The 27,043-nt window shown below is 51.4% G+C and overlaps 6 protein-coding genes across 6 annotated transcripts; 4 read left to right on the top strand and 2 right to left on the bottom strand.

The window, feature by feature from the left end:
* Positions 1 to 1,298: 1,298 nt before the first annotated feature.
* COCMIDRAFT_100591 (uncharacterized protein) lies at positions 1,299 to 2,800 on the top strand (the record flags this gene model as incomplete). Its single annotated transcript, XM_007691770.1, has 4 exons — positions 1,299 to 1,362; positions 1,442 to 1,586; positions 1,671 to 2,203; positions 2,256 to 2,800. 4 exons carry the CDS (start codon positions 1,299 to 1,301, stop codon positions 2,798 to 2,800), a joined length of 1,287 nt encoding a protein of 428 aa, XP_007689960.1.
* An 855-nt stretch (positions 2,801 to 3,655) lies between these two features.
* Positions 3,656 to 5,172, top strand: COCMIDRAFT_100604 (uncharacterized protein; the record flags this gene model as incomplete). Its single annotated transcript, XM_007691769.1, has 5 exons — positions 3,656 to 4,252; positions 4,316 to 4,467; positions 4,517 to 4,587; positions 4,642 to 4,935; positions 5,012 to 5,172. 5 exons carry the CDS (start codon positions 3,656 to 3,658, stop codon positions 5,170 to 5,172), a joined length of 1,275 nt encoding a protein of 424 aa, XP_007689959.1.
* A 333-nt stretch (positions 5,173 to 5,505) lies between these two features.
* COCMIDRAFT_100539 (glycoside hydrolase family 38 protein) lies at positions 5,506 to 8,990 on the bottom strand (the record flags this gene model as incomplete). Its single annotated transcript, XM_007691768.1, has 3 exons — positions 5,506 to 6,942; positions 6,992 to 8,759; positions 8,833 to 8,990. 3 exons carry the CDS (start codon positions 8,988 to 8,990, stop codon positions 5,506 to 5,508), a joined length of 3,363 nt encoding a protein of 1,120 aa, XP_007689958.1.
* Positions 8,991 to 11,263: 2,273 nt separating this feature from the next.
* COCMIDRAFT_100551 (uncharacterized protein) lies at positions 11,264 to 11,993 on the top strand (the record flags this gene model as incomplete). Its single annotated transcript, XM_007691767.1, has 2 exons — positions 11,264 to 11,377; positions 11,433 to 11,993. 2 exons carry the CDS (start codon positions 11,264 to 11,266, stop codon positions 11,991 to 11,993), a joined length of 675 nt encoding a protein of 224 aa, XP_007689957.1.
* A 2,195-nt stretch (positions 11,994 to 14,188) lies between these two features.
* Positions 14,189 to 20,069, top strand: COCMIDRAFT_7043 (uncharacterized protein; the record flags this gene model as incomplete). Its single annotated transcript, XM_007691747.1, has 2 exons — positions 14,189 to 14,728; positions 14,790 to 20,069. 2 exons carry the CDS (start codon positions 14,189 to 14,191, stop codon positions 20,067 to 20,069), a joined length of 5,820 nt encoding a protein of 1,939 aa, XP_007689937.1.
* Positions 20,070 to 22,836: 2,767 nt separating this feature from the next.
* COCMIDRAFT_100581 (uncharacterized protein) lies at positions 22,837 to 26,010 on the bottom strand (the record flags this gene model as incomplete). The annotated part of the gene is made up of 2 exons (XM_007691766.1): positions 22,837 to 25,148; positions 25,212 to 26,010. The coding sequence occupies 2 exons, from the start codon at positions 26,008 to 26,010 to the stop codon at positions 22,837 to 22,839; spliced, it is 3,111 nt and encodes a 1,036-aa protein (XP_007689956.1).
* Positions 26,011 to 27,043: the final 1,033 nt, after the last annotated feature.

Below are 27,043 nucleotides of genomic sequence, written 5' to 3'. Positions count from 1 at the left end.
GTTTAATTATAAGTTGTTGGGGTAGATGTATGTACTAAAAGCTACGTGTTATCATTGAGGTGATATTATCGTTGAGGTGATAGGCCCGTGCGGAGCACGGGCAATTTCATTGAAATTCTGCTACAGCAGCCGTTGGGCCCGAGTATGTTTTCACGAAAGATTGTAGTAAGGACTGACCGTCCGATCCAGAAAGTAACCACTGGGGATTTGTAGTTTTTCGAAAGCTGCTCGACCATGTACCAAGGCTTCTCTTTCGGGAGACTGAGAGTGTTTCCGACTATTGGCCAGGGTAATGGGCCAGGTGGCTGTTGCTTTGTTAGTTGCGAGTACATCCGGTGATGAAATTGATAGTATGAATCATCACCATTTTTTTTCTTAAATAGAGCATGCGACTGTAGTCAACGATTAAGGCCGTAATTCCCAATGCGACTATGCATGTGGCCCAAAAGCCTAACGGCTCGAGAAAGAACCAACCTCTTTGCTCAGCAGAATCCATAATGATAGGTGAGGTAAGATTGCCTCGTGGGAGCGAGCTGATGTGCATACACGGTACAATATACATATCGCGGGGGTATAGATATGGGGCTCCTTTACTCCTCACTCCCGCTTGGCACTTGTGTGGGGCAGAGTTAAGTTCCACAAGCTTATCTGCATCACCCAATCAAAAGGACATGGCAGTGCTCAGGGCTCTAATGAGCATGCGTTAGGTACTGGCAACATTTTTGATGAGGGGGTGCTTACATACTTCCAAACGGAAGTAGGCGGGATTGAAGACGCATGGCACGTGACCAGATCACTTCACACCGGACTTCAAGATAAGAGCGCTTAGTGGATCTTGAGATGGTCATGTGTTTGTAAATCTATCAATGATTTCTTTTCCATGAAGCACTGGTGGAACCATAGTTTGTTCGCTCACTATCAGGTGCCATCTTGTACGTTGCTGTGGTTAATCGATGGCTCACGGGAGATGTTTCTTCGCTATTGACATTTGAACTGCATTATAGTCTGGCGAGGTTCAGGTACTGCTCTAAGTCTATTCGGGCTATATATTGAACAACCTACCAACGAGCCAAAAGCAGCTACGCGTTACCTTCACTCTACTCACACAGTGCTTGACTTGATGACGTGAGGCATCCTTCCGGCTACGCGTCTGCTTCAGGCTAGCGTCGATCTTTGTTGATGCGACGTGGATGGCCTGGCGCGCTTGCGCAATAACAATTTCGGGTTCAGACGTTGCTCAGCATGCCTCGTAAACCTCGTATCCTTCCTGCACGACTGCATCAACAGTCGCTGCCAGTATGAGTGCTTTAGAGATATCTAGTGAAGTATGCGACGTCCCAAATGGCACCCATGGCACGAAGCGTAAGTATCCACCTGCGCTATGCAATGCAATGCACGACACACAGTCCAGGCCAAGCACTGACATTGCCACTGGCGATAGGCCGCCGGAGTTCGACGGTGCTTAACCCAAGGAGTTATGTCAAAGAGAAGCTCTGGACACAAGCTCCAGTATTTACGGGTAGCACCAACTTTGAGCCACTCCCAGATGCGAAGAATATATTGATCACTGGTGGCGCCGGCTTCATGTACGTCGCATTGAAACCACTGGAAGCGCGACCTGTGCGTCTTTTCGAACCTGTCGCGAGCGCATGACTGATATGTGTGCATAGAGCCTGCTGGTTTGTACGCCATCTAGTCCTCACGTACCCCCACTACAATGTGGTTTCCTTGGATAGATTGGATTACTGCGCAACGCTCAACAACACGCGCATTCTCGATGGCCGACCAAACTTTACATTCGAACAAGGCGACATCACGTCACCCGCTACTGTAAAGCGTGTGCTCCGTAGGCACAAAATCGATACCATTGTCCACTTTGCGGCGCAATCCCATGTTGACCTCAGCTTTGGCAACTCGTACGAGTTCACGCACACAAATGTTTATGGAACACATGTGTTACTTGAGAGAGCGAGGGAACATGGTGTCAACAAGTTTATACACATCTCGACAGATGAAGTATATGGCGATGTACCCATTGGCGCAGCGGACCTGGGCGAAGCAAGCATATTGGCACCCACAAATCCGTACTCGGCCAGCAAAGCGGCGGCGGAGATGATGGTCAGCGCATACCGTAGCAGCTTCAAGCTACCGCTAATTACGGTCCGGGCGAATAATGTATACGGGCCACATCAATTTCCCGAGAGTAGGTCATGTTTCCATTACGAAAATGACGCGCAGGTCTGATGGCAATGCAGAAATTATACCCAAATTCATCATGCTCCTCCAACGAAAGCGAAAGCTCCTCCTCCACGGCGACGGCTCACCAACGAGGCGTTATCTTTATGCAGGAGATATTGTGGATGCTCTAGATACCATTTTGCACAAGGGTGATATTGGGCAAATTTACAACATTGCTTCCAAGGACGAGATATCGAATACGGAGATCTGTTATCGTCTCCTCGATAACTTCGGCATCCCGCGAGATACGAAAAGCGAATTAATACAATGGATTCAGTATACCGAGGATCGCCCCTTCAACGACCAGCGGTATGCAACAGATGGCTCAAAACTCGCTGCACTGGGATGGCAGCCGAAGACGAGCTTTGACGAAGGCCTCCGGATTACTGTGGATTGGTATCGTAGATTTGGCGAAGTGTGGTGGGGTGATATCAGCCGGGTTCTGACGTCTTTTCCCGTGGTCACAGGAAATGAAATCAGGACAAAAGAGGAGCACGAAGAGCTACCATCGTCCGACGGTGAGGGGATGCACGAAGAAGATAGCGCAGTATGGACGGTCTAGCAGACGTTCTGGTTGGGCATTGGGCGTTAGGCGATGACGGGCGACGAAACAAAGGCCGTGTTATGTGTAGTAGAAGATGGTTGCGACAAGAAGTAGCATTTAGATACCCCGATGAAGGAGATAACATATACTATTGATTCGCGATTGGCTCTTCTCTTGCTCTATTTTTGAGCGCATGTCTGCTTTGTTTTCGGTCTGAATGTGCATGCCCACTGGGGCCTTGCGTGAGTGGCACGACCAGGGTGGGCGCAGCAATATGCAGGGACCAGAAAGTTATGGGCCCAGGCAGCCCAACCCTCCCAAATGCAAGCGTAAACCGCGAGGCTCCCAGTCGTGTTCGTCTGCGTTGGCAATTCAAAGGCAGAATGTTCTCAAGTGTTTACCAAGGAGCAAGCATCGTCATCGCGTGATCGGCGTGGCCCGCGAATGTCCGCGTACACTGCCACAACCAGAGCGGTGGCGTACCTGAACTCCGCCTTCTAGGTAGCGTCAGCTTCTGGGCGCTTGAATGGATTGAAACACCAGACGCCCCGGCCTACCGTCGCTCAAACACCCCTCATCTCCCGTGCGGCCTGTGTATATATACACACATACAGTCAATACCGACCCTTATTTCTCAATTGCAACGCCTTGCTATCCCGTCGTCACCTTATAGCGCGACACCTGCTGTTGGCGCAATCGATAAGACGCACCCCCACAATTAACTAGCTGCCTTTCCCGATCCATTCACCCCTACAGCAACCCAACACCCATCCTCGATCCAGCCTCCACCTCGCACGCACAAACACCGTCCTTACACTTTCAACCAATACTCTCGTCTTTGAAATAAACGTATCCGCATCCTAATATATCATCATGGGCCTGTTTGGCAAGAAAAAGGACAAGGGTGCTGAGGCTGAAGACAGCAACCGCTCCGCCCTTTTCGGCAGCCGCAAGGGAAAAGAGAGCCCTGCAGCTCAAAACCCCTATGCCGCTCCTCCAGCAAACGATCCCTATGCCCAGCCGCCTCCCTCATACTCTGGCGGCCAGGATAGCTCTTTCCGACAAGAAAAGACGCCAGCAGTAACTGGACCAGGCCAGGCCTATGGACAACGACCTGGTGGCTATGGTGCTCAAGGAGGTAGTTACGGCGCTCAGTCAGGATACGGAAACGACCAATACGGAGGCGGTCCACCCCAGCGCCCCGGTGGTTACGGCGGACTCGGAAGAACTGCCTCGAACGATACCATGGCCACTGACGCTGGCCGTAACGAGCTTTTCGGCAATGCCGCCCAACGACAACAAGGACGCCCACAGCAACAATCAGGCGGTTATGGACAGAGCGGTGCTTATGGCGACAGCCAGAGCGGCGGATACGGTGGTGGTGCTGCTGCAGCTGGAGGCTATGGCTCTACCCCTGGCGGCTACGGCGCCTACGAGGACCGCCAGTTGACGGCAGAAGAGCAGGAAGAGGTCAGTCTCCCAGAATCATTCATTCGCAACACGTGCGCTGACCTTGTGCCTTGAATACTATAGGAAGACATCAATGCCACCAAACAAGAGATCAAGTTTATCAAGCAGCAGGATGTTTCTAGCACAAGAAATGCTCTACGTCTGGCTGAACAGGCGTTGGAGACTGGTCGAGGAACTCTGTCCACCATGGCAGCACAAGGAGAGCGCATCCACAAGTACGGCAACACCAAACATATTCTTGTATAACACCTAACATCATCGTAGCACCGAACGCAATCTCGATCTTGCCTCTATCCAGAGTGATAGGGCTTCAGGACAGACTAAGGAGCTGGCCCGTAAGTACCTGGTCCAGGCTGAACTTCCTCAACATCAATACTGATTTATTGTAGGAATCAACGCAAGCATGTTCTCCGTCGTACCCAACCCCTTCACCGGTAACTCGAAGCGCGAGAAGGAAATGCAACGAGCCATGGACCAACACACCCGCGACCGCGAGGTGCGCGAGGCATCAAACAAGGCTGCCTGGGAATCAGCTGCACGTGCAAACCAAGCACAGCGCGGAATCCAAGGTGCTGGTGCTGGAATAGGAGGCAACAAGGCCTCGCTTGCCCAACGATCAAAATACCAGATGGAGCCCGACTCTGAAGACGACGAAATGGAGAATGAGATTGAGAACAACTTGGGTACGTGTTCCCACGATTTCCTTTACATCTACGCGTATGATGAGAGTAAAAGTTGCTAACATGAAATGTGAAACAGATCAACTACACATTGCAGCCAAGAGCTTGAACCAGCTGGGTCGCGCAATGGGCACCGAAGCCGATAAGCAGAATGAGCACATTACTCGCATCACTGGCAAGACGGACAATGTCGATGACAAGATTGCGAGGAACAGACTTAAGTTGGATCGTATCCATTAAACTTTGCTGTCTTCCAACTCTTTGTCGATCATTCCTCGAAACATATGTGTCGTGGGTTGCATATGTTAGATAGCGGAAACGATTCTTCTCTTTTACTTTGGGCACAGAGCAAAACAAAGAGAGAGAGAGAGGAATGGTAGATATGAATTGCATCTAGGCGTTTTTGGTCCCGACCAATATATTTTTTTCCAATCTCCAAACTAAACATTCGTAAGAACATGTATTCATTGGGCATATACTCGTCGTCAATCTTAAGCATCACAAACTTAAAAAAAAACGTCCATGTCCAAGACTCCATTTCCCCACCCCTTACCAATTCCTTCTCTTTCTCTCTCACCCAAGCACCAACTTATAACTCGCCACCTCAAACGCCCTAACTTCAATCTCAACACCCGTCTCCATTGCCTCATCCGGACCCCCAGTCTTCAACGAACAAATCCTCAGCGCCCCCTCGTTTTCTTCTTCGTCCTCGAGCGCATTCACCTTGACAACCTTTGTCACATTCAAATTGCCCCACGTCAGCACACCTTTGCTCTTCCCACCAAGCGCATCGTAAATGCGAAGAATAACGCCATGACCCTTTTTAACCGGCAACTCGCCCCTGGATACATCTTCGTCGTCTTCACCGCGCTTAATAGTATCGAGGACGAGGTTTGGAGCGTTGTAGATGTGGAAGGGGTTGAGGAGGCTGGAGTCGTGCTTGTCGTAAGTAGTACCCACGATCTTGAGTGGGTTGTTGAATTCAAAGGCTTTGCGAATGGTGCGGTGGTCCAGCGGGCCCTCGTGGGGGAAGATGGCGTAGCGCGTCTTGTGGTTGCCCATGTCTGCGTGTGCGTCGGGGGCTTTGGCGGCGCGGAGGAGCGAGAGACGCATTACGTTGCCTGCGGTTGCAAAGCCGTATTTGTTGTCGTTGAGGATGGAGACGCCGTAGGTGGCTTCGGAGAGGTCGGCCCATTTGTGGCAGCAGACTTCGAATTTGGCCATGTCCCAGGATGTGTTGTAGTGGGTGGGTCGGCGCACGATGCCGAATTGCGTTTCGTAGCTGGCTTCGGTGTTGACAATGTCGACGGGGAATTCTACCTTGAGGAACTTCATCGTCTCGTGCCATTCGATTTCGGCGTCGAATTCAATGGCTGATGGGGCGGCACCCGCGGCCGGTAAGGATAATGTTGTTTTGATCCATGACTTTTCTGAGATCTTGGTTTCGACTTCCAGGCTCACACGGTGCATGCTATTCTCTGTGATGGTGACTTTGCTGGGCTTGAGCTCCTGGCGTGACTTCAAATGATAGACTTCCACATCCCAAGCTTGCCAGTAGAGTGGCTTGTCGTCAAAGATGACAAGCTGGCCGGCTTTGGCGCCCTTTGGAATGAGCTCACGCTTAGCTTGGATATCGAAGAGTGAGGTAATAGCGCCATCTGTTACCTCTACCTCGAACTGGGAGTTACGCATCTGGTAGACGTTGGGGCGAATTTCTTCAATGAATGCTTTGGATGGGGGGATACGGGAAGCCATGGGAGCAATTTCCAAGGCTCCAAAGCCCTTGTCCGATCCCTTGCTGTAGGCGAGGCCATATCTGGTCTCTTCTCGACCATACACAGACTGGCGTGCCTCAGCAGGAAGTTTGATAACCTCACAGCGATTCCATGGCAGGGTATTGATGGCCATGAGCTTGGTGTTTTCGTTCCAGGTGGTCTGGTCGCCAAAGCCCAGCTCAGCCAGCGCGTCAGAAAGCAGTTTTTCTCCGGTAGCGAAAACCGATGCATAAATCTATACCAATCAGCAATGTCTTATGGAAGTGTTATAGGCAATGACTTACACGGTCAGAATCATCATAGCACATCTCAATCGAACTTCCAGGCAGACAATCGTGGAACTGACACAACAGCACATTCTCCCACATGTCATCAATCTCCTTCTTCGGATACTTGTATGAGCTCTTCTTTCCGAAGCCATTCTTGATCGTTGCCAAGGTCGCAAGGTATTCGATATCTCTTAGCATAATCTCAGACTTTCTGTTGTTGCGTTTGTTGTTTGCCTGGGTGGTGTATGTTCCACGGTGGAGCTCAAAGTATAGCTCGCCATACCACGTTACCAACTCATCGCCATTGGCCACCTTCTTTTCCAGACGGTCGAAAAAGTCGTCGGCAGAGTCACCGAGCTTGATGCGAGGCAGCAGTCCGGTAGTATCGCTTATACCACGGCATCGCCTCAGCTTCTCCAAGTGTTGCCATGTTGGGCCACCACCTCCATCTCCTTTTCCGAAAACAAGCAACGAGGTCTTGTCTTGATCAAGGGACTTGTGCTGTGTAACGCTGCGTTTGACGTCACCAAAATTGGCTTCGCAGGTGTATGTTTCACAAGGCGGCATATGGCAAATGACCTGGCTGTTGTCGAGGGAAACCCAGTTGAAAGTGGTGTGAGGAAAGTTGTTGATATTGTTCCAGCTGAGCTTTTGCGTCAGGAAGCGAGTCATTCCTGAAATGCGGCAGATTTGTGGCAGCTGCGAGGAGTACCCAAAGGTATCTGGCAGCCAAAAGGTGCGACAACGCTGGCCAAATTTGCTTTCAAAGTAACGCTGGCCGTACAAAAACTGCCTGATTAGCGATTCTCCACCGGGTAGGTTAGTATCGTGTTCAACCCAGCTACCGCCAATCGGCTGGAAGCTACCCTCCTTGACCTTCTTCTTGACACGATCAAATGTGGATGGGTAATATTGCTCCAACCATTTGTACTGTTGTGCCTGGGAGCAGCAGAAGCGCAACTCAGGATACCGGTCAATGAGATCACACTGGTTCGACCAGGAGCGGTTGACTTTGCGCTTGGTCTCATCAAAAGGCCACAGCCAACAGGTATCGATATGGCAGTACCCAATACCATGGACGATAGCTTCTTGGTCGCCTTGGTATACTTTGTGTGAATCGACATTCTTTCCGACGTACTCGGCAGCAATCTTGCGTGCTGCCTTGATACTTTCTCGACTTCCATTGCCAGCAATGAAGGTATCCATAATACGATTACAGACCTGCTGGGCATCGTGGATTTGGGTTGAATCCGAAGGGAACTCGCGGGCGGCATCTGATATTTCCCAGAAGTCAAAGTAGAGTCCTCTAGCGTCTAGATTGACAGCCTGCACCTCGGCAGTGTGGAGGGTATAGTACCTGTCGGGCTTTGGTGGTTGGATAGAGTCGCCACCAGGTGCGTTACCGAACATGCCGTTACAGGCCATCTCAATGTAGAAGGTATGCTCCTTGCCGTCTCGAAACGCCTTGGGCAGTATCCACTGTGTACGTTCGCCTCCACCCGTTAAGCCATGCACGGTGCGTCCGTCTTCAGTCCAGATCAAGCCCTCGTTGTTCGCATCCCAGACGAACTCGAGATGTTCCTTATCCAGGAAGTAGTCGGGAAGGGTGAGCTGGACCTTGAACCAGTGCGTCGACCAACTGGGGCCAAAGGATTCGCCGACCTTTGTCGGATGGAACGCGTGTGATGTCGCCTCATCGAAGAGAGGGCGCGAGAGATCCGGAGGCGAGTAGACGGATAGCTTGATCCACTCAGGACCTGACGCGACGGCTTCGGTGAGCTTGCTATATGACGTATAAGCATACGATGCCTAGGCCTGTGAATGTGGCCATGACCACTACAGCTCCGAGGGCTTACCCTATCAGACTCTGTTCTCTGTACTGGCCACCATCGAAGAACTGCCTCAAGCGGCTCTCGTAGATGCTATGAATCTGCTTGCCGACCGGGCCATCGGATAACTTCGGGTAGTCGTTGGATACCGTCACTGGTATAATACGATGTGATTCTCCACCCATGGTTGATAAGATGAAGCTGTCAAATGTGGAGCTTCGAGCGTGGGTTGAAGAAGAGATGGAGGTTTAGTGTATCAGCTGATAGCTGCTAGAAGAGTACAAGAGCTTTGTGTACCTTGCATGAGCTCCATGTTGGGGGAGCTCAGCTTTCCCCGCATCTTGGCGGCCAATGGTCCATGCTCCTGCTCCCGTACGTATCCACCCGCTACCCGCTCTCCCGCACGCCTCCATGCACGTGATTAACTTGGATATGTTTTGGAAATATTGCTGCACCGCGCTGGAAATCCGAGGAGGACTCAGATTAGAATACTGAAGTTAATGCTTGATCTTTCTTTCCATGATACTATGCACCTTGAAAAGAGCATGAAACATTGGTAGTTATTGTAACTTAATGGTTGATATCTGTATTCTGATCTGGGAAGACATGAAAGTATGGTGATGTACTTGTCTGAATTGCAGTTGCGATAGAAGAAGACATATCGCTATGAACCGTACTGTACTGTACACTCGTGTCTAAACCGAGAGTGTAGTAGAACTAGAATCAATATTTAGTGATGTTGATAGTCCTACTGAGTGGATGTATAATGCTCTGCGTCCCGGATACTCACAACCGCCAAGAACACTGCCGGCCTACGAAATGTAGTGTAAGTATAATCAAACCAACAAAAAGAGACAATGTGTTTTCGCGTACTGAACCACGTTACTAAATTGAAATTCTAAATCATCTAGACCTACACAACTACTTTCCTCTGTCCACCCAAGCCCTCTCTTCATCCCCTCATCACCTCCTGCACTGTCTCTTGTCCAAAATTTCCATGCCTCGTTCCGGGCAGCAATGCTGTAAGGGGTGGACGTAATATCCTACTTTTAAGGCGAAATTCTCCACATTTCTCCTTCTCTACGCTGCTTCACAGTAGGAGCAAGATCAGAACAACTTTTCAAGGAAGCAGTCTTGTTCTGTGCCGCCCCAGTTCATGCCTTTACCACGTTTCCACTTTTTAAAAAGTTGGAAGGAAATCATGAGTTCCAGTCGTGGGACCATAGGGTGTTGGAATATGCATGGTATGGTCTGCAGGCTTTTGTTATATGCTGGACGGGTGTCCTCTTGGTAAGAGCACTGTATAACAGCTCGGGTCAGACGGTACTGATAGTTCGATAAAGCCGTAATTCCCTTGCACGTAATACATAGGCATAGAGGGTTGTCATGATTGATATGTTGGTCGCTGAGCTCTGTCTGAATGGTATAGCTACACACAAGGGGGTTATTTCTGTTAGCGGGACAAACAGTATTACAATCTGCTAGCTGCAGGATTGGAGAAATGACGTTACGTACAAGTCATCAGCAGCTCATTCGCATGGATTGTTGGCGGTCTGTCATATTTCAACTTGGCCCCTTTGTAATCACAAACATCTCGTAAAAATCATTCAGTGACAATTTGACGTCAAACAAGAATAATAGGATTTAGTATTCCATGAGGCCCGTAAGCCTGTTGATTTCATAGCCCACTAGTGGAGTAGCAATCTTATGTGAAAGTAAGACGTCGACTTGCAGGCTCGATAATTCGATGGATCCCTTACCCGAGCTGTCCTGGTCCTTGATCTAGCAAAGAGAGCGACGCGCTTCTCACGAGCACTTTCAGTCTGACATGCATCTAGGGAGCCCAGACCAATCTCGACGACTAGTATCATACTTGAGTGTAAACGTCTCGGGCTGCAGCTGAAAGAGCTAATGGGCCTAGGGTATCGCGGTGCAGACTCATGGCATGCATATCTGCACAGAATGCATAGCGGCAGAGCAGAAGGGGGAACTTTATCATCGGGTGGATCAGCGGCTAGACCGTGAGGTCTACACCGATTGGCGTTAGTACGATCGAAGCACAATGACCGTGCTATTACGCCAACCAAAAGTGGATCACGCTGAAATATCATTGATGTCATTGCGGTACGCTTGTGAAGGGTAGAAACGCTGGTGGTACCACGGTCGTGAGGAGATCTGGGCGCGTCGCGAGTTGGTGGGGGGGAGGCTTTTGATGATGTACTTGATATGAGGTGGCTGGCGTGAAGAAAAAGGAAAAGAGTGTTTGTTTGTGCCGGGACGAATACGTCAGTGGAAGGGGATTTGGAATTGAATAGATAATTGCGTCTGTCCGTCGGGTTTATTGCTTAAGATGCATCGTATCTTGCCTCGCAGCAGGCAATTGCTAGAAAAGGTCTACCACGTTTGTCAGCCCACAGCAGTCCCGCTACTCCTCACGATTCGAAGTTACGCAGTCAGTATGCCTTCAAAGACGGACGACAAGTATAGGGATCTGAAGGTCCGCGAGCCACACAAGGGGGAAGTTCAAGGAGGGGTCGAGGGACGCGCGCCAAGTCAGCGGCCGGCTACAAAGGTATGAGGCGATATGCGCAAGAAGCGGGCGTTTGACTAATGCCATGCAATTGTAGGGGCAGATGATGGCATCGGAACACAAGAAGCGAGGAGGCGACTCAAGAGTCGACGAGAAACATGAGACAGTCACAGGCGAGGAGTGCAGCTCGGCGAAGGAATACGTCAAGATTAACAAGAAGAGCGTCAGCGACTGCACGACGCACTGGGACGACCCCGAATATATGGAAAGCAATGAGCAGGAATACCGAAAGTTCCAGCAAGAAGAGCGCAGGTCCAAGGGCAGCTCGCGTGAGCATGAGGAGGAGGGTGGGAAGAAGCGTGGGCGGGGAGCAAACGCGGTATGCCCGAACAAGAAAGCAAAGAATACAGGGGGAGGTGACGGGGGGCCAACAGGGGCAGCCGGAGACAAGACGCGGGTTCCGAAGAGGGGTCAACAGGTGCAGTGGCATAGGCGCAGTGGGATTGATAAGGGCCAAGTGGTCGAAGTGTTGTACGAGGAGAAGGAAGTTGAGGGCAAGAGGGTTGAGGCGAGCAGGGAAGACCCCCGGGTTGTCATCGAGAGCGAGTTGTCAGGGGAGACGAGGGTGCTAGAGCCGGAAGCAGTGTATTTTGAATAGATGTAAGTAGAGTAGAAGACGGGGTAGGCAGAAGACGAAGAAGATCCGGGGCAGTGGACAGGCAGACAGGCAGGCAGGTGGTGTAGCATTGAATGCAGAGTAGCTTGGATTTGGTGTCCAATTGAGTGTTTGCCGGGTGCATGGTTCGTTGAGCAGGTGGCGATTCTCACTAGCGCGACGCTAGTGTTGTGGTGGTGGGGGAGCGTTGCATACTGTACGTGTGTAGGCACAACGATACAACCGATGTACTTGGACATGTATGGTAGAGTATTGTACGTGTTGGAGTACTGAGTGCACGTACGCATACGGATAAATGCTCGGAAGAGGGGCGAAATTGCGCTTAGTGGTGGCGGAGCATGGCAAGTGGGGACTGGAGGGAGACGAGATGAGGATGATGGTGAGAAGCAGGGACGCCGACAGAGTCGCTCCGTGGTAGCATGTAGATGTGGGTAGATAAGAGGGCAGTAAATAGAATTGTGTGTATATGATTCCCAAATGACCGCGGCCAAGGCGTTGCTGACGTAGTGGGGCCAGGCCCGCATGGGTGCACGACGGGGAAGAGGCAAGGGAGCAAGCGGGCGGGCGGTGATTGGGCGGATAGCAACGTGTGCGTCTTGTTGCACCAAGGTCAGACTTTGTATCCGAGGCGACGCTGCAAGGTTGTGGCGAGGGGCTTGCTGTTGATGGCCGGGCAATACCCACTGCAGCAGTGCAACGCCTAGCAGGTTGCCATGGTGTTTGGTATTAAGCACCTGTGGTTGTGTGCTGGGCGTGAGCTGACAAGTCTAGGCTATGGTGCCATGTAGTATGGATATGTATACTTATTTATATGGGGAGCACCAACAATAGCACCCCGACGACGACGACGACGACGACCACCACCAACACCACCAATAACAGCACCAGCAGCACCAGCACCAGCGCCAACAAAAAAAAACAGCATCAACAACGGCGCCAAAAACAACAGCAGGAAGCGCAGGGAGAGCCATGCAGTTGAGCCAGATGTTGCCGGGAGCATGCGGCGGGGAGGCGGTCTGGTCGGTCGGTGGTGGTGGCATGGATCAAGATGCAGCAGTAGCAGTGAGTGGCAGTGGCTGTGGTGAAGGAGGCGGTGGTAGCAGCAGCAGCAGCAGCAGCAACAACAATAGCCATAAGCACACACACACACACCTTCACTTGGCAGCGACGGCATTACTATCCTTGCCGATATGACATGTATCGTGTGTATTATGCCGTATCCAAGTAAGTAAGTACTTAGTGTCGAGGCATGTTTGTATGGTAAAGTAAACATACAAGCTCCGACGAGCATTCGGCCCAGTCGCTCCTCCCTCACTGGCGTGCCGTTGTGCTATATTATTTTGGTAGCCGGGATGGTGCAGCGTTGAGCAGCGTCGGGGGGCGCAGAGGGCGCGCCGTGCGCCAAAGGGTAAGCAGCATCATCTGCACCCGCCGGCTGCTAGCCTCCGCCCTGCACGGCGCTTTTCCGTGTGACTTTCACTCGACGCGTGCGGCCTGGCGACTTTTGCCAGCTGGATAGCGCTGCCCACCCACGACCTGCCCTCGTTCCATCCCTCGCCGGTCTCCATCACCCACCCCTCGCTTGCCCGACCACGCTGCTGCACCACGCCCGCCGTTGCTGCGTCCACTCCGTTGCTGCGTCCACTTACCTCACCTTCTCCTCCTCCTCCTGTCGCTCTAACACGCTCGTGCTGCCGGCTGATACATCCACCCTCTGCCCCTCTCTGTCTCTCCACCCACCACATCCGCCAATCCACCCCCCCAAAGCACGCCCCAAAAAATAATACCCACCCGCCGCTCTCTGCTACATCACCACTGCCTCCTCCCTTGCCTCCCACTGCCTCCGCTGCCGTCAAATCACCTGCTGCCACCGCTACTCGGTCCCCATTGCACTGTCCAACCCTCCGTCTGGCTCCGCAATGCAGCTGCTCTAGACTCGTCCTCGTTGCAGTCAGCACCGCACTGCACCACAAAGCCGGCCCACGCCTCCTATACTCCAAGCCCGAAGCCCTCCCGCTCCCTTTCCGAGCCCTCCAACATGGTCTTGGGAGCCTTCTCTTCATAGCAAATCACCAATACGCCCTCGGGCACGCGCGCCCATCCCCCTCTTCCTCCCGACCTCGGGTCCGAGCAACCAGAGCCGCACCCACGGCATCCGTAACTCCCAACAGCAACCAATGGCTGACGACAAGAAACCCACGACGCTAGCTCCCCCCGCCGTCACGGCACTCAAGCATGAGGCCACCACCTCGCCTGGCCATCGACATGGCATGGAGAGGACCGTGAGCCAGGACATGCGCAATGAGCGTGCAGACCTCAAGGAGGCTGCCGAGCACAGTCTGAATATCATCATGGACCTGGATCTCGAGGGCAAGATCCGCTACGTCAGCCCCTCGTGGACCGATGTCATCGGCACTCTGCCCGCCCAAGTCACGGGCAAGCCGGTGCTTGATTTGATATGCTCCGGCGCCGACGGCTTCGCAGAGGCAATCGAGTCCGTCAGAAAGGACGATTCGAGGAGCCACATTGCCCGTTTCACCATCCAACTAGGCCCCCATTCTATTCTGCGCCAACGACGGCCCAAGCACTCTGTTGCCCAAGGCCAAGAGTCTACGCCGCGCTCGCCAACCAATGTGCCCGACGACGAGGAACAGTTCCTCAACGTAGAAGCCCAGGGCATCATGGTCTACGATCGAACAACTGGAGCCGAGAGCCACGTACGTACTGGAATACAACGACGACATTCGCACAAAAAAAACTACTAACTAACACTTGCAGACCATGTGGATGGTGAGACCCTCGGTCATTCGTGAGGTCACCATTGATCTTCCCGAGGTCCTTGTCGAGGCCCTTGGCGTCGGAGCAGAAGTCCTCGCTCACTACCTGACAGGCCTTGCCGAACAAAGTACTACCGATCCTGGAAACTGTGCTCCGCCACTGCCTGTCCTCTGCCGCATTTGTGAACGGCAGATTACCCCTTGGTGGTTTGAGAAGCACTCTGAACTCTGTCTCCAGGAGCACCGCGCAGAAATGGACGTGCAAATGGCCCAGGAGACTCTTGCAGAACACCGCAACGCCATTGTCAAGGTCCTCGACACTCTCGAGTCTCATAGCCAGCGCTCAAGACCAGCTTCCATAGATTCCGTACAGCCCCTTCAACCCGCAGAATACAAGGGCCTCATTATCCACTCGACATCCACTCCCTCTTCGGGCAGCCCTTCTAGCACTCCCTCTGGCCGCAACTCTCCAGCATCCCCGCCCTCGCGATCTCGCGAGCGCTCCGAGCGCCCGTCAGGGTTTGGCCATCATCGTGCACGGTCATTTGCCGTCCGAAGACCCTTAGCGCGCATTGTAGAGCTAGTCCTCGACTTGTGCGACACCGCTCTTGAGATCAACACACCAGCGGTCAAGGACAATACCCGCGGCCAGTCGGTCGCAGAGATTCGCACCCAATCACCGCAATCTGAGAATCGCATATCACAAGTTCTTCAATGGCAGTCGCCCACCACTGGCTCAGCTGACCATACCGAGGGTCTCAAGCTGTTGTGTGAAGACACTAGTAAACTTGCAAGAGCAAAGGTTGACGCCGTCACACGTCACCGACGTGTTCTCGAGTACTCTGAGCGGTTGCGTATCGAATTTGATATTCTGGTTCAGGAGTGCATTGAAGCCGCCATTCTGAAAGCTGCCCGTATCGCTGCAGGCGAAGACAGCTCGTCCGAGGATGAGCGACAGGAAGAAGTACAGTCAGATACAAATGACACAGATACGGCTACCGACATAGCACCTGGTGAAGAGGGGATATTTCCATGTTCATTTGATCCCCCTTCTTCAATGGCGCATGCCCTGCGCAGCACATCGGATGCCTCGTTGCCAGCACGAGTGGGACGCCGCGAGTCTTCGGTGGCTGGCTCCAATAGATCTAGCAGTCCAAGGGGAGGATGCCAAACACCACGATCACACGTTGGTGCCATCAGCATAGCAACACACAACAAGCGCCAGTCCATGCATTTTGAAAGTGACACTGGTGCCGAGAGTGATACCAGCATGCGTTCGTCTGTACTCTCTGGTCCACGTCGAGCCGACTCGCCCGCAACCTCCGATGTTGGCTTAGGTAGAGTAGCTAGCTCACGAGAGCGCAAGCGCAAGAGCTTGATACTGCCGAGTGTCATGTCCAGTCGACAACAATCGCCAGCTCGCTCCATGGTGCCCCCGCCTTCTTCACCTCTTCGGACAACCAAGCCACGCCTTCCCAGTGGTGTTGAAGGCATCCACTCACCAATCACCTCACCCGTCCTGCAGACAACCGAGTTTTCGTCGCCAGCCATGATGCACACTATACAACATCATCGCAGACAGTCGTCTACTGCTGGCTCAGACGGCCCAAGGCCAATTTCCCCTCGCCTCATTGCCTCCACCCAGCCACAGCCACGGGCAGTTCCCCCGTCGATCAAAGATTTTGAAATCATTAAGCCAATCAGCAAGGGCGCCTTTGGCAGCGTTTACCTCGCAAAGAAAAAGTCCACTGGCGAGTATTATGCCATCAAGGTCCTGAAAAAGGCCGACATGGTTGCAAAGAATCAAGTCACCAATGTCAAAGCTGAGCGTGCCATTATGATGTGGCAAGGCGAGAGTGACTTTGTTGCAAAGCTGTACTGGACCTTTTCCAGCAAAGACTATCTATATCTGGTCATGGAATACCTGAATGGTGGCGATTGCGCTTCGCTGATCAAAGTTCTTGGAGCTCTGCCTGAGGATTGGGCCAAGAAATACTTGGCTGAGGTTGTTCTGGGGGTAGAGCATTTGCACAGCCGTAGCATTGTTCACCGTGACTTGAAGCCTGACAATCTTCTCATCGACGGCAAAGGTCATCTGAAGCTGACTGACTTTGGTTTGTCACGTATGGGCATGATTGGCCGTCAAAAGCGTGCCCTGAAATCAGTGGAACCGGCACCTGATCTGCTGAAGACAGGCCCCTTTCACCGTGCAACATCTGTGGGGTCATCACGGTCTGCGTCGTTTGATCTTAACCACTCGCCTTCGCAAACACCGGCCATGACACCCGCGCTTACCGGTGATATCGGTCAGCCATCATACTTTAGCCTGAACCGAGAGACTTCCCAGCAAAGCCGTGAACGGTCCAGGCGGCCTTCTGGGACTCGGAGCGATAGTCAAGACAGTGATGCACTGCAAGCCATGTTTCGCCGTTTTTCAATAGTCGACGACTCATTCAGTCACCCTCGCGGAAGATCGCCCATAGAAGAGGAAGCACTTAGTGACGACGGGTCGCCTGATCCGTACTCAGTACCCGTCTCAATGAGCCATAGCGGATTGGCTCAGAACAGCGTGCTTGGCCCAACCTCTACAATGCCACCTCCGCCCATGACCTTATTTGACCCCGAAGACAGCGATCGGCGGTTCGTTGGCACTCCTGACTATCTGGCTCCAGAGACTATTGCGGGTAATGGCCAAGATGAAGTCAGCGATTGGTGGTCCCTAGGGTGCATCTTGTTCGAATCGCTCTACGGGTACCCGCCTTTCCATGCCGATACCCCAGACGAGGTGTTCCAGAACATCCTTGCGCGAAAGATTGACTGGCCAGCGGACGATGATGAGCTCTATGATATTTCAGACGAGGCAAAAGACCTGATGAATCGGCTCATGTGTTCGGATCCGACGGAGCGATTAGGTGCAAATAAGGACGAAAAGTTCGCCAGTGGTGGTGAGGAGATCAGAAGCCACCCCTGGTTCGCTGACATCAACTGGGACACGCTACGAGACGATGAAGCTTCGTTCATTCCTGCACCTGAGAACCCAGAAGACACAGAATACTTTGACTCTAGAGGAGCAGCCATGGCCAACTTTAATCCAGAGTTCGAAGATCAGGCTACTACACCTGCAGGCACGCCCAGTACCGACTACCCTGATCGACCTCATGACGCTCTATCTAGAGTACGGTCGCAAGTGACCGTGTCGACCATGAAGCGTGGACTAATCCCGCTTCATATCCCAGCGCATGTTCGAGAGGGCAGGACACGGCGGCTGAGCGAGCCCATGGCTGCTGATGATTTTGGCAACTTCAGCTACAAGAATCTACCGGTTCTAGAAAAGGCCAACAAGGACGTGATTCAAAAACTGCGTGCCGAAGCTATGCTCCCGCAGAACAAGCCATCGCCTCCTCTACAATCGCCCAACGTTACATCGCCTTCACCGTCTTTGGAGAACAGCCCGATGCTGCCTGGTTCTCTCAAGCGTACCCTTTCTACCAACAGAGCCCCTGGACGGCCATCGTCTCCTTCCGTCAGCGGACCGCATTCCTCTCCTAGTCGTGGCTCCCAGCCCTCATCACCCTTGCTTGTACAATTCAGCACTGGACAACACCATGACCGACGAAAGACATCTAGTAGCTCGTCTACATTGTCGCACTCGACGAGCAACCCTTCAACACTGCAGCCTGGCGTCAGGCCGTCTCCGGATGTCATTTCGCCAATCAAACTCCCCAAAACCCCGTCATCGACAGGGACTTCTCAGGAAAAGGCTGCAGCTGGACAACGCCAGACATTTACAGGGTCCGCGATTGCCGACTCGCCTCGGGCTCGATCGCAGACCATTGGATCTCAAGAAGAGGACATTGTGCACAATTTGCTGCCAGGACACTACAAGCGAAGAAGCCAGGTCCTTGACGTCTCACCGTCGTCATCGGATACTGAGGATTCTCGTGCCAAAGCTCTTCTCCGCGTACAGCGACGCAGACAAAGTTCGCGTAGGCTGTCTCAGATTAGCTTTGGCGACGGCCCATTCTTCCGGCCACTGGACGTTTTGATCTGCGAGGACCATCCAGTATCTCGACTTGTCATGGAGAAGCTGCTGGAAAAGCTGCGTTGTCGTACCTTGACAGTTACCAACGGCTCCGAGGCAATTCGTTATGCTATGGGAGAAGTCAAATTCGATGTCATCATGATGGAGTTCCGGCTGCCTCAAGTCAATGGCGCAGACGTTGCCCGCATGATCCGCGATACAAAGAACGCGAACACACACACTCCCATTGTTGCCGTCACGGGGTATCTCAAGGAACTTCAAGCACCACACTACTTCGACGCCCTCATCGAGAAGCCGCCCACGGTTGCTAAGCTCACCGACACACTAAGCAGGTTGTGTCAATGGAAAGCGCCCCCGCCAGGATGGACGCCAAGTCAATCATTCCCGTCGATCATGCCTGCTTCTGGCCTCCGTCAAGAGTCCTCGCGCCAGGAGGATAGCCCCTCTTCGCATTCGTCAGGCTTCCCGGCTGTACCCTCTGCCAGCTACCGAGACTCTAGCCGTGAAGACTCGATTAGCTCTAGCTTCTTCGGTGACAACGACAGTCGTGCAGGCGAGGACATACCTGTCAGAATCCACAACGCAGACGATTGGCGCGAGCGAGACATGGCGCGAGCTATAGGTGGTCTGGCAATTGGGGATGATGCCGCTAATGCAGATACCAAGAATGCACCCTCCAATCGTCGCGGTCCACCTGACCTACCCCACGGGGACTCCACACAACCTTCTCTCGAGGAGGCAACGATCCGCCGTCAGAGATCGACGGAGCAAGTGGGTGCAAAGCGCCGTATACTCGAAACGCGAAAGCATGAATCGGCAGAGTCTGGTGACGACGAGGACGACGAATTGGGCCACACTCCTATCCGTACTCGGAGCCCAAAGTCGCGACCAAAATCCACTTCGAAGCTCGGGATTGAAATGATGCGCACAAACAGCAGAGGCAGTGTCATTTCCGTCGAAGACCCTGGTCAGCCAGATTCGACGTTGCCTTCGTCCCCGCCTCCCATGATCACAGAGGACCGGGCAGCAGAGGAATATGAAGGTAACCTTCCCACATCCGGGTCTGCACCTTCATTGCTCACACCGCCCGTCATCTTTCCCGAACAACCCGGCGATGACGTCGAGGAGTTTGTCATGGAAACGCCAAAGGCACAAAAGGAAGCGGCTAGTCCAGATCCAGATCCGACACCCAAAGCAAAGAATGCCTTGCAGAAGCCGAACAATGCGAGCGATAACTAGACTGTATCGCACCTGCGGTTTGATACTTCCTTAGTAAATTGTTCATTTGCGTCTACAGCTTAAATATGTTTTTTGGTAGCATGGTGTTGGTGGTGTTTCTAATTGGTAGTGTACCGGGAAACGACCATTTGCGTATCTTCGCTTGCCCTGCCGTCGGCTTTTCAATACTCGGCATTTCTTGTTTTCTTTTTTGGCTTCTTGTAGTGCTTACCGCTACTTTTTTATTGCTGAAGCGTTTGCGTGCTAGCTGGAAAAAAACAGTCTTTAGTTCAACCAAAGCAAACAAGGATAGCTTTGTCTATATATATAGGTCAAGGGTTTTTTGGAACAATATTAGGTGGTGGATACGATTTTATTTGGGATGTATTAAGAGAGAGAGGGAAGGAACGAGATGGTCTCGGGATGGGGGGATGATGGAAGGCTGGCTGGGCCATCCGTTCACTCTCTTTTTTTTTGATAACTTTGTTGTTTCTAATGTTTGTATATACCCAAATTCCACAACGAAGTGCTCGTTGAGGGTATATCTGCGCAAAACCCGTCGCTCGTTTCCTTCCAATGCAGCTAAGTTTATTGTAGTAACTGTTTTTTTTTCTCTCGTCCGCCTGCTCGGGGCGTGTGTATGGTTGTTGTACCATTACCATCCGTAGTTGAAAGTTTTAAAAAAAAAGAGAATTAGTTTATTTTCCCCATTGATAACTACTCCGAATATGCTTCCCCAAGTCTTGTTCTTTTTTTTGCGTAATTCCTCACTTGTTATTTGTACTGAAGGTTGTTTCTAGAAGAAGAAAAAAAATCATTTTCTCATACTTTGCTCACATGTCGCTCCCTCCTTGCCTCCTTGTCCTTTTCTTCTTTTTCTTTTTTTCTTTAATCCTTTTACTCGAGACTAATTTACTCAATCCTACTACTTGTTAGATTCTCTCTCTCTCTCTCTCTCTCTTTTGGTTTTGCGTTACTATTACTTCATTCCCTTCCTTCCCTTCCCTTCCCTTCACTTTTTCTCTACACTCTCTACGCTCTACCCATTCAAACACCAACAATCACACCGTCCCCTGTCCCCCTCTCCCCGGCGCCGCCCACGTAGAATGTAAACGAAATTGTCCAGGACACTAGTACTCTTCCATTAGCTTTTCGTTTATACTGTCTTTCTCATACCAAACCAAACCAAAGGTAAAAAAAGAGAGAGGGGGGGGATTAGGAGGATAGAAAACGTATACCCTAGTGTTCAGGTGGTGTTTGGCATATTGGCACGAGATCAGTCTATGCGGTGATGTTGGTGAGGAAGAAGGGCAGGATGAGAATGACGGTGGGGAGATGCATTTTTTTTTGGCGGTTTTAGGGGTTGAGAGAGAGGATTGAGAGAGATGAGAGGGGTGGGAATGTGGGGGTGGGAAGGGTGATTGATATTGGGATTTTGTATAATTAGACGCAGAGTCTTTTTCTTTTTTTGGAATACCCGATTACGGCAGGTTGGGGGTGTGGCCTGCCATTCTTTTCTGAGATAATTGATACATATGATACGCTACATAGCACACAGATGGAAAAAAAAAGGTCAAGTAATAAGGGGGGCCGAAGTTGAATAAAGGATCTATGCTTATGCAAAAGAACTTGTTGGAAAAAAGGAGTCGTGGTATCTTTAACGCTGATGCCTGAAGGGCTGTATCCATGACATGTATGTCTTGATAGTAGCGTGGTGGATTGGATTCGCTGGACTTCACCTACATTTCATGACCGATACCTGAAAAGAATCCTGGCTGACTCATTGAATATTAAACTGGTATTAGATAGAAATACCCATTTATTTTCTCCGTCTAGAACTTATTCTACGTCATCATTCTCAGGACCTGAACCAAGAACAATTTCTTGCGCTATCCATCTAGGCATCTCATAGTCACACGCTAAGATTGTATGTTTTCTTTTCTTTTAGCAGAAGTCTCGAGAGATAACCAATATTCTGCCTGCAATTCTATGCTCCCTCTCATACTTGCTGATTCTGATAATGAAATTATCATCATTCATTCTTTCGCGAACTTGGAGTATTTTAGCTGTCTCCCAAGTAAGGATCTAGTATAAAATTATGGCCCAGCTTCGGTATGGCTCTAGTTTCCGTGCTCTCCTACCTACGAGACCTGACAGAACGACAAAACATCAGATGGTTCGCGCACCTGTCAGTAGGAAGCACATATGCAAAGAACAGCGACTTCTCATTAAAGATCTAGCATTACTATAATTAGCGTAACAGTCAAATGACAGATAGAGCATGGTAGAATCTACAAGAAGACACTAAAACAACACTCGTAGCATTCTATTCTGGTTCGCATGTACACCATTTTCCAACATTTTGAAATACACTCGTTTATTTTGTGCCACTTTAATCCTAAAATACATTGGTGACCAATAGCTACATCTCCAATAGCGCTCTGAGACCAACATATCTAAACTATGTAAAAAAAACCTTCCGTGATATAACCCACCAGACCTATAGTGCTCCCCTCGATGTCAAAAGAAACGGCAATTCTCCCCTCGCCATGGTATTCTCAGTCTAGGGAACCATACCGCGCTTTAGCCTAAGTAATGCTGATATTACAAGAAAAGAAAAAAGAGATATGGAAGTGACGATAACTGTGATGAGTGAGAAAAATGGTAGTACAAAAGATTGCCAAGATACCTGAGACAATATGATCATGCAGAAGCCAATAGAAAGAAACGAAATACCATGGGGTCCCCCGAACATGGAAGTGGAGATGAAAGAGTACTAAGCACCGACCTATTGCGAAAGCCTGTTCCCAATGAGTGTACTGAAACTCTTGCCTGGCGGTCGTGGATCCTTGCCAGAGCCAAGATAGAATTCGCATTGGAACTTGAGGCACTCAGTTCCGCGCGAGTCGTGATAGACCTGCACAATATCGCCAGTGTGCAAATGACCAAACAACGCACGCTTCTTTTCATCTTGCTGTTTGAGATGTTTACCATTGATGGAGATGCCATGCGTAGCGCATGTCCAAATGCCGACATGCAGGTCCTGCAAACTAGTCCAGTCTTTGCCTTGCTGAGAGAGATCGTCAACAGTCCCCTGGGACTGACCACTGGGCGAATAGAAAAAGATGATGAATGCTGTCTTCGGGACACGCGTGTCGCGGCTGTGCTCGTATACAATAGTATTGTTTGCGAGACGGCCCCATGAAGTCTTACTTTGGGTGATGTTGAGCGTGAGGTTGGGAGCAAATGAATCTGGTGTCGCAACAAGCTTGCCCAATCGCCTTGGAGGTGGGCGGAAATCTAGCTCAGCAGGGACAGACGGTATCTCAGCAGCAGGAGAAGGAGCTGCTGCAGCACTTGACGCTGCTGATGTTTCGCTTGTTCGTGAGACCCCTACTGTGTCTGGGTATGCAGATGTCTCACTCGTGGCATCCTGGTTGATGGATGAAAAGTCATGCCCGCTTATCTTAGACGCGTATTCCAAATTGTGTGTGTTTGGATCCCTTGGGTCGTAGTAGTAGGATGCAGTAACCGGTAGCTCAATCAGACGGTTCATCCCGGATGGCCGTGCTCTTGGAGTCGGCTCACTTATTTGGCTGAATTCTTTCGACGACTGGTCCAGGGAGCTGTGCTGAACAACTTCTGGGGTTTTGGGTGTTGCCGGCATGGCAGGACTTTGCGCTCGGGAGACAGGAGAATAGGGCGATGTCATGTTGAGATCTCTCACGAGAGATTCGGTGCCCAATAGACTAGAAGACGACACACCATGATCTAGACGTGCGGGTGCGGTGAAAGGCCCTTCATAGTCTGAGCCATCTTCAGTGTGGCTCGACTCTGCAGCGCCGTCATTCTGCGCAAGCTGGATAGATTCCTCGCGTAATAGAGCATCGTTGGCGTGCGCACTTAGTACTCCTGAGCTTTCCAGGGCAGACTGTCCAATTTCACCAAAGAGAGGCCGCCTGGGTGTCGGCATAACCTGAAAGCTCTCACCCTCAGGGACTAGATGAGACGAAGCAAAAGAAGGCTCCATACTAGATTCATCGCGATCCCTGATCTGATGGCGGGGGTATAAAGGGTCGGCACGGACTCGCTTTGGCTGTCGCTCTGTAACAAAACCCATGAGTTCTTCGTCAGAGAGAACATCAGATTCGTCTTCCGACTCTGGAATCTCTTCTTCTTGAAGACGGAGTTGCGATAATTGTTGCTCAGCTTCTTCGTCCTGTTCCTCTTCCTCCTCTTCGATGATGGACTGCAAAACGGGATCAGCAGGGATTATCGCGCCGTCCTTGAGCCATGGGTGATTCAGGCAGTCACGATCGGTCGGCCGTTCGGCCGGATCTGTTCGAAGCATTTGCGTTAAGAGATCGATGCAGGCTGCAGAAACACCTGCTTTGCGGAGTGGCGTTGGATCGAGTGGAGTGCCCATGATGTTATTGTACATGGCCTCACCGGTGGCGTCGGCAATGCCCCTAAATGGAGGTTCACCGCAAAGTGCATACCAGAGGACACCTCCAAAGGACCATATGTCGACCGAGGAACTATAGGAATGGTACACCTTGGCTCCACGCCGGCGCTTGGTGCCCTTTGACTGGCCATTGAAATCAGGGAAAACCTCTGGAGCGCAGTACAACAAAGTACCGCAAAAGGTCTTGAGAAAGGTCTCCTCGTGCTTGACGACTTTTGACAAGCCAAAGTCCGAAAGCTTGACGGTGAAAGGATCAAGATCGGCGATGAGAATGTTATCAGGCTTGATATCACGGTGAGTGATCTTAGCTCGGTGCAGATAGCTCAGGGCATTCAGAATCTGTTGAGCCATGCTCCTGGCAGTCTCTTCCTTCATGGTGCCGTACTGGTTGAGGTAACCTTGTAGGTCGCCTTGTCGTACATACTCCATGATGATGTATAAATAATCGCCTTGGTCGTAGTGTTCGACAAACTCTACAATATTAGGGTGCCGAAGATGTTGCATAATCTTCATTTCGTTGTCGATCTTCTTATCAAGCATGCCGTTCTTCATGAACCGCCGCTTCTCGAGTTCTTTTGCGGCTAGCAGTTTGCCAGTCATCTTCACCGCGAGCTGATAGACGGTAGCAAAAGCACCTTTGCCAATTTGGCCTGCCACAGATTAGTATAGGTCAAACTTGGGAAACCGATGGCACACACCGATTATGTTGTAATATTGCCCGCCATCCCATTTCATGGAAGGCCCACCATACTGCTTCGCCACTCGCTGCACAACTTTGCTCTTTTCCTCACCAAAATCGGGCGTACACTCGGTAATGAAGTTGCGAAGGTTTTCCCGGAAGCGCTCCAGATGGGACACTCGTGAAGGAATGCGAACAATGAACTTAATCATCTCCGCATCGTTGGAGTTTTGTATACAGATGATGGAACCGGAGCTTAGCATTCGGATCTTGCTAAAGCGTGCGTCTTTGCACTTGAGAAGGGCTTCATCAACAATAGTGCCGTTTGTGGACATGTCTTCGAGCATAAGCAGACCGTCCATGTTAATATAGATTCGGAAGTGCTGGTTGCTGATCCTCTTTCCCGAATCCTGGCCAAAGATGATGTCGGCGCTCTGATGGTTGCGCCCAAATATGAAGCCAAGCTGCTTGAACTTCAATTTGTTTGCGGACGAGAGGCGAAGGGCAAGGTCGGCCCCGGCACGAGAACTGCGTCCATTTTGGTCTGGATGAGGGTTTATTATGAAAGTCTCTTGCTCCTCAGCATCACTGATTGATTCGCCCATGGAGTCGACAGAATTCCGAAACAGTACATGCTCGGGCCTATGCTGTGCCGCATGCTCGACAATCTTAATGGCAGTCGGTGTAGCTGGATGAAGAATGACAAGGACATCCGAGATGTCACAGTCATTTAAGCCTGAGTTGTTCCTACCTAAGCGACGAGGGTCCAGCACTTGCTGTGTGGAAGGTTGAGTGGGCTGGGAAGGCTCGTTCTCCATTGTGGCTCAGAATAATGTCCGTGGAGCAAACCGAGGGGTTGAGAGGGCAATTTATGTATCTGTGGAGGGTAGATAGCGCGTTGCGGGGTATCGCGCAATGGGGGTCTAGCGGGGACTGTCGCTTGCGCTGAAAGCAAAGCAGGCGATCACTTGGGCAACGTAGGCACGATATGGGGCCGTGCACGCGGAGGGTGAATGAAGCAGACGGAAAGCGACCTGGGGTCACAACGCAGGACGGCTTGGATCTAGCCCTCAAAATTGCGCGATATTTCTTTACGTGCTCCAAGTCAATGGGACGTAGCAGTGAGTCATGAGAATCAAGCTGCGACAAGTCCCCTCCTTGACGTTTCTTTTGCGTACTCTTCCACAGCCAGTCGTTCTATAGTGCACCAGGCAGAGATTTTGCTTGGGCCAGCGCTCTTTCAAGTGGAATTCAAATGTATGCCTCTGAGTACTGTCGGCGCGGATATCTCATTCGCGTCCTGGAATCGATGCGATGCCGAAGAGCGAAGTGGAGTAGGTACTGACAGGCTGAGTATTGGTAGGCAGCAGCCAAACAGCAAAAGCAGGGACGGCAGATACGGTTCGCATATGTCGGCACGGTGAGGCGGACGTTTGCCTTCCGGGACAAGGCAAGGAGTGGGAAGATTGGAATGGGATAGGGTGGGGTGGAATGCGGCGTAAGGGTGCCCTGGGAGACAGGCTCTATGACAGAGGGTCAGCGTGAAAGTGTCTCACAGACTAGTCCTTGGCGCGACTGCAATTGAGGTCGGTACACACCTTGCTAGCAACAAAACCAAAGCAGACGAAGACTCGACACGTCAAAAGAGAATGAAAGTAACTTTGGACCTGTCGCGCGGCTTGTGAGACTTTGGGAGCGGCCCGCGCGCGTCCCGTCATTGGCTGGCTTCTTGGAAAAGTGGGTCGCCCCCTGCGCAAGGCAGCAATCGGCCGTCTGATTTCGCCTCATAGGTCAAGTCACGTGTTTTCGCGTCACCGCGTAAAGAGCCACTCACGCGTTGATTGACGTCAT

Source organism: Bipolaris oryzae, assembly GCF_000523455.1.
Source record: "Bipolaris oryzae ATCC 44560 unplaced genomic scaffold scaffold_108, whole genome shotgun sequence".
In the NCBI taxonomy this organism is placed as follows: Eukaryota; Fungi; Ascomycota; class Dothideomycetes; order Pleosporales; family Pleosporaceae; genus Bipolaris; species Bipolaris oryzae.
The sequence above is the reverse complement of the archived record's forward strand: the minus strand, read 5'-3'. Positions and strand labels throughout refer to the sequence as shown.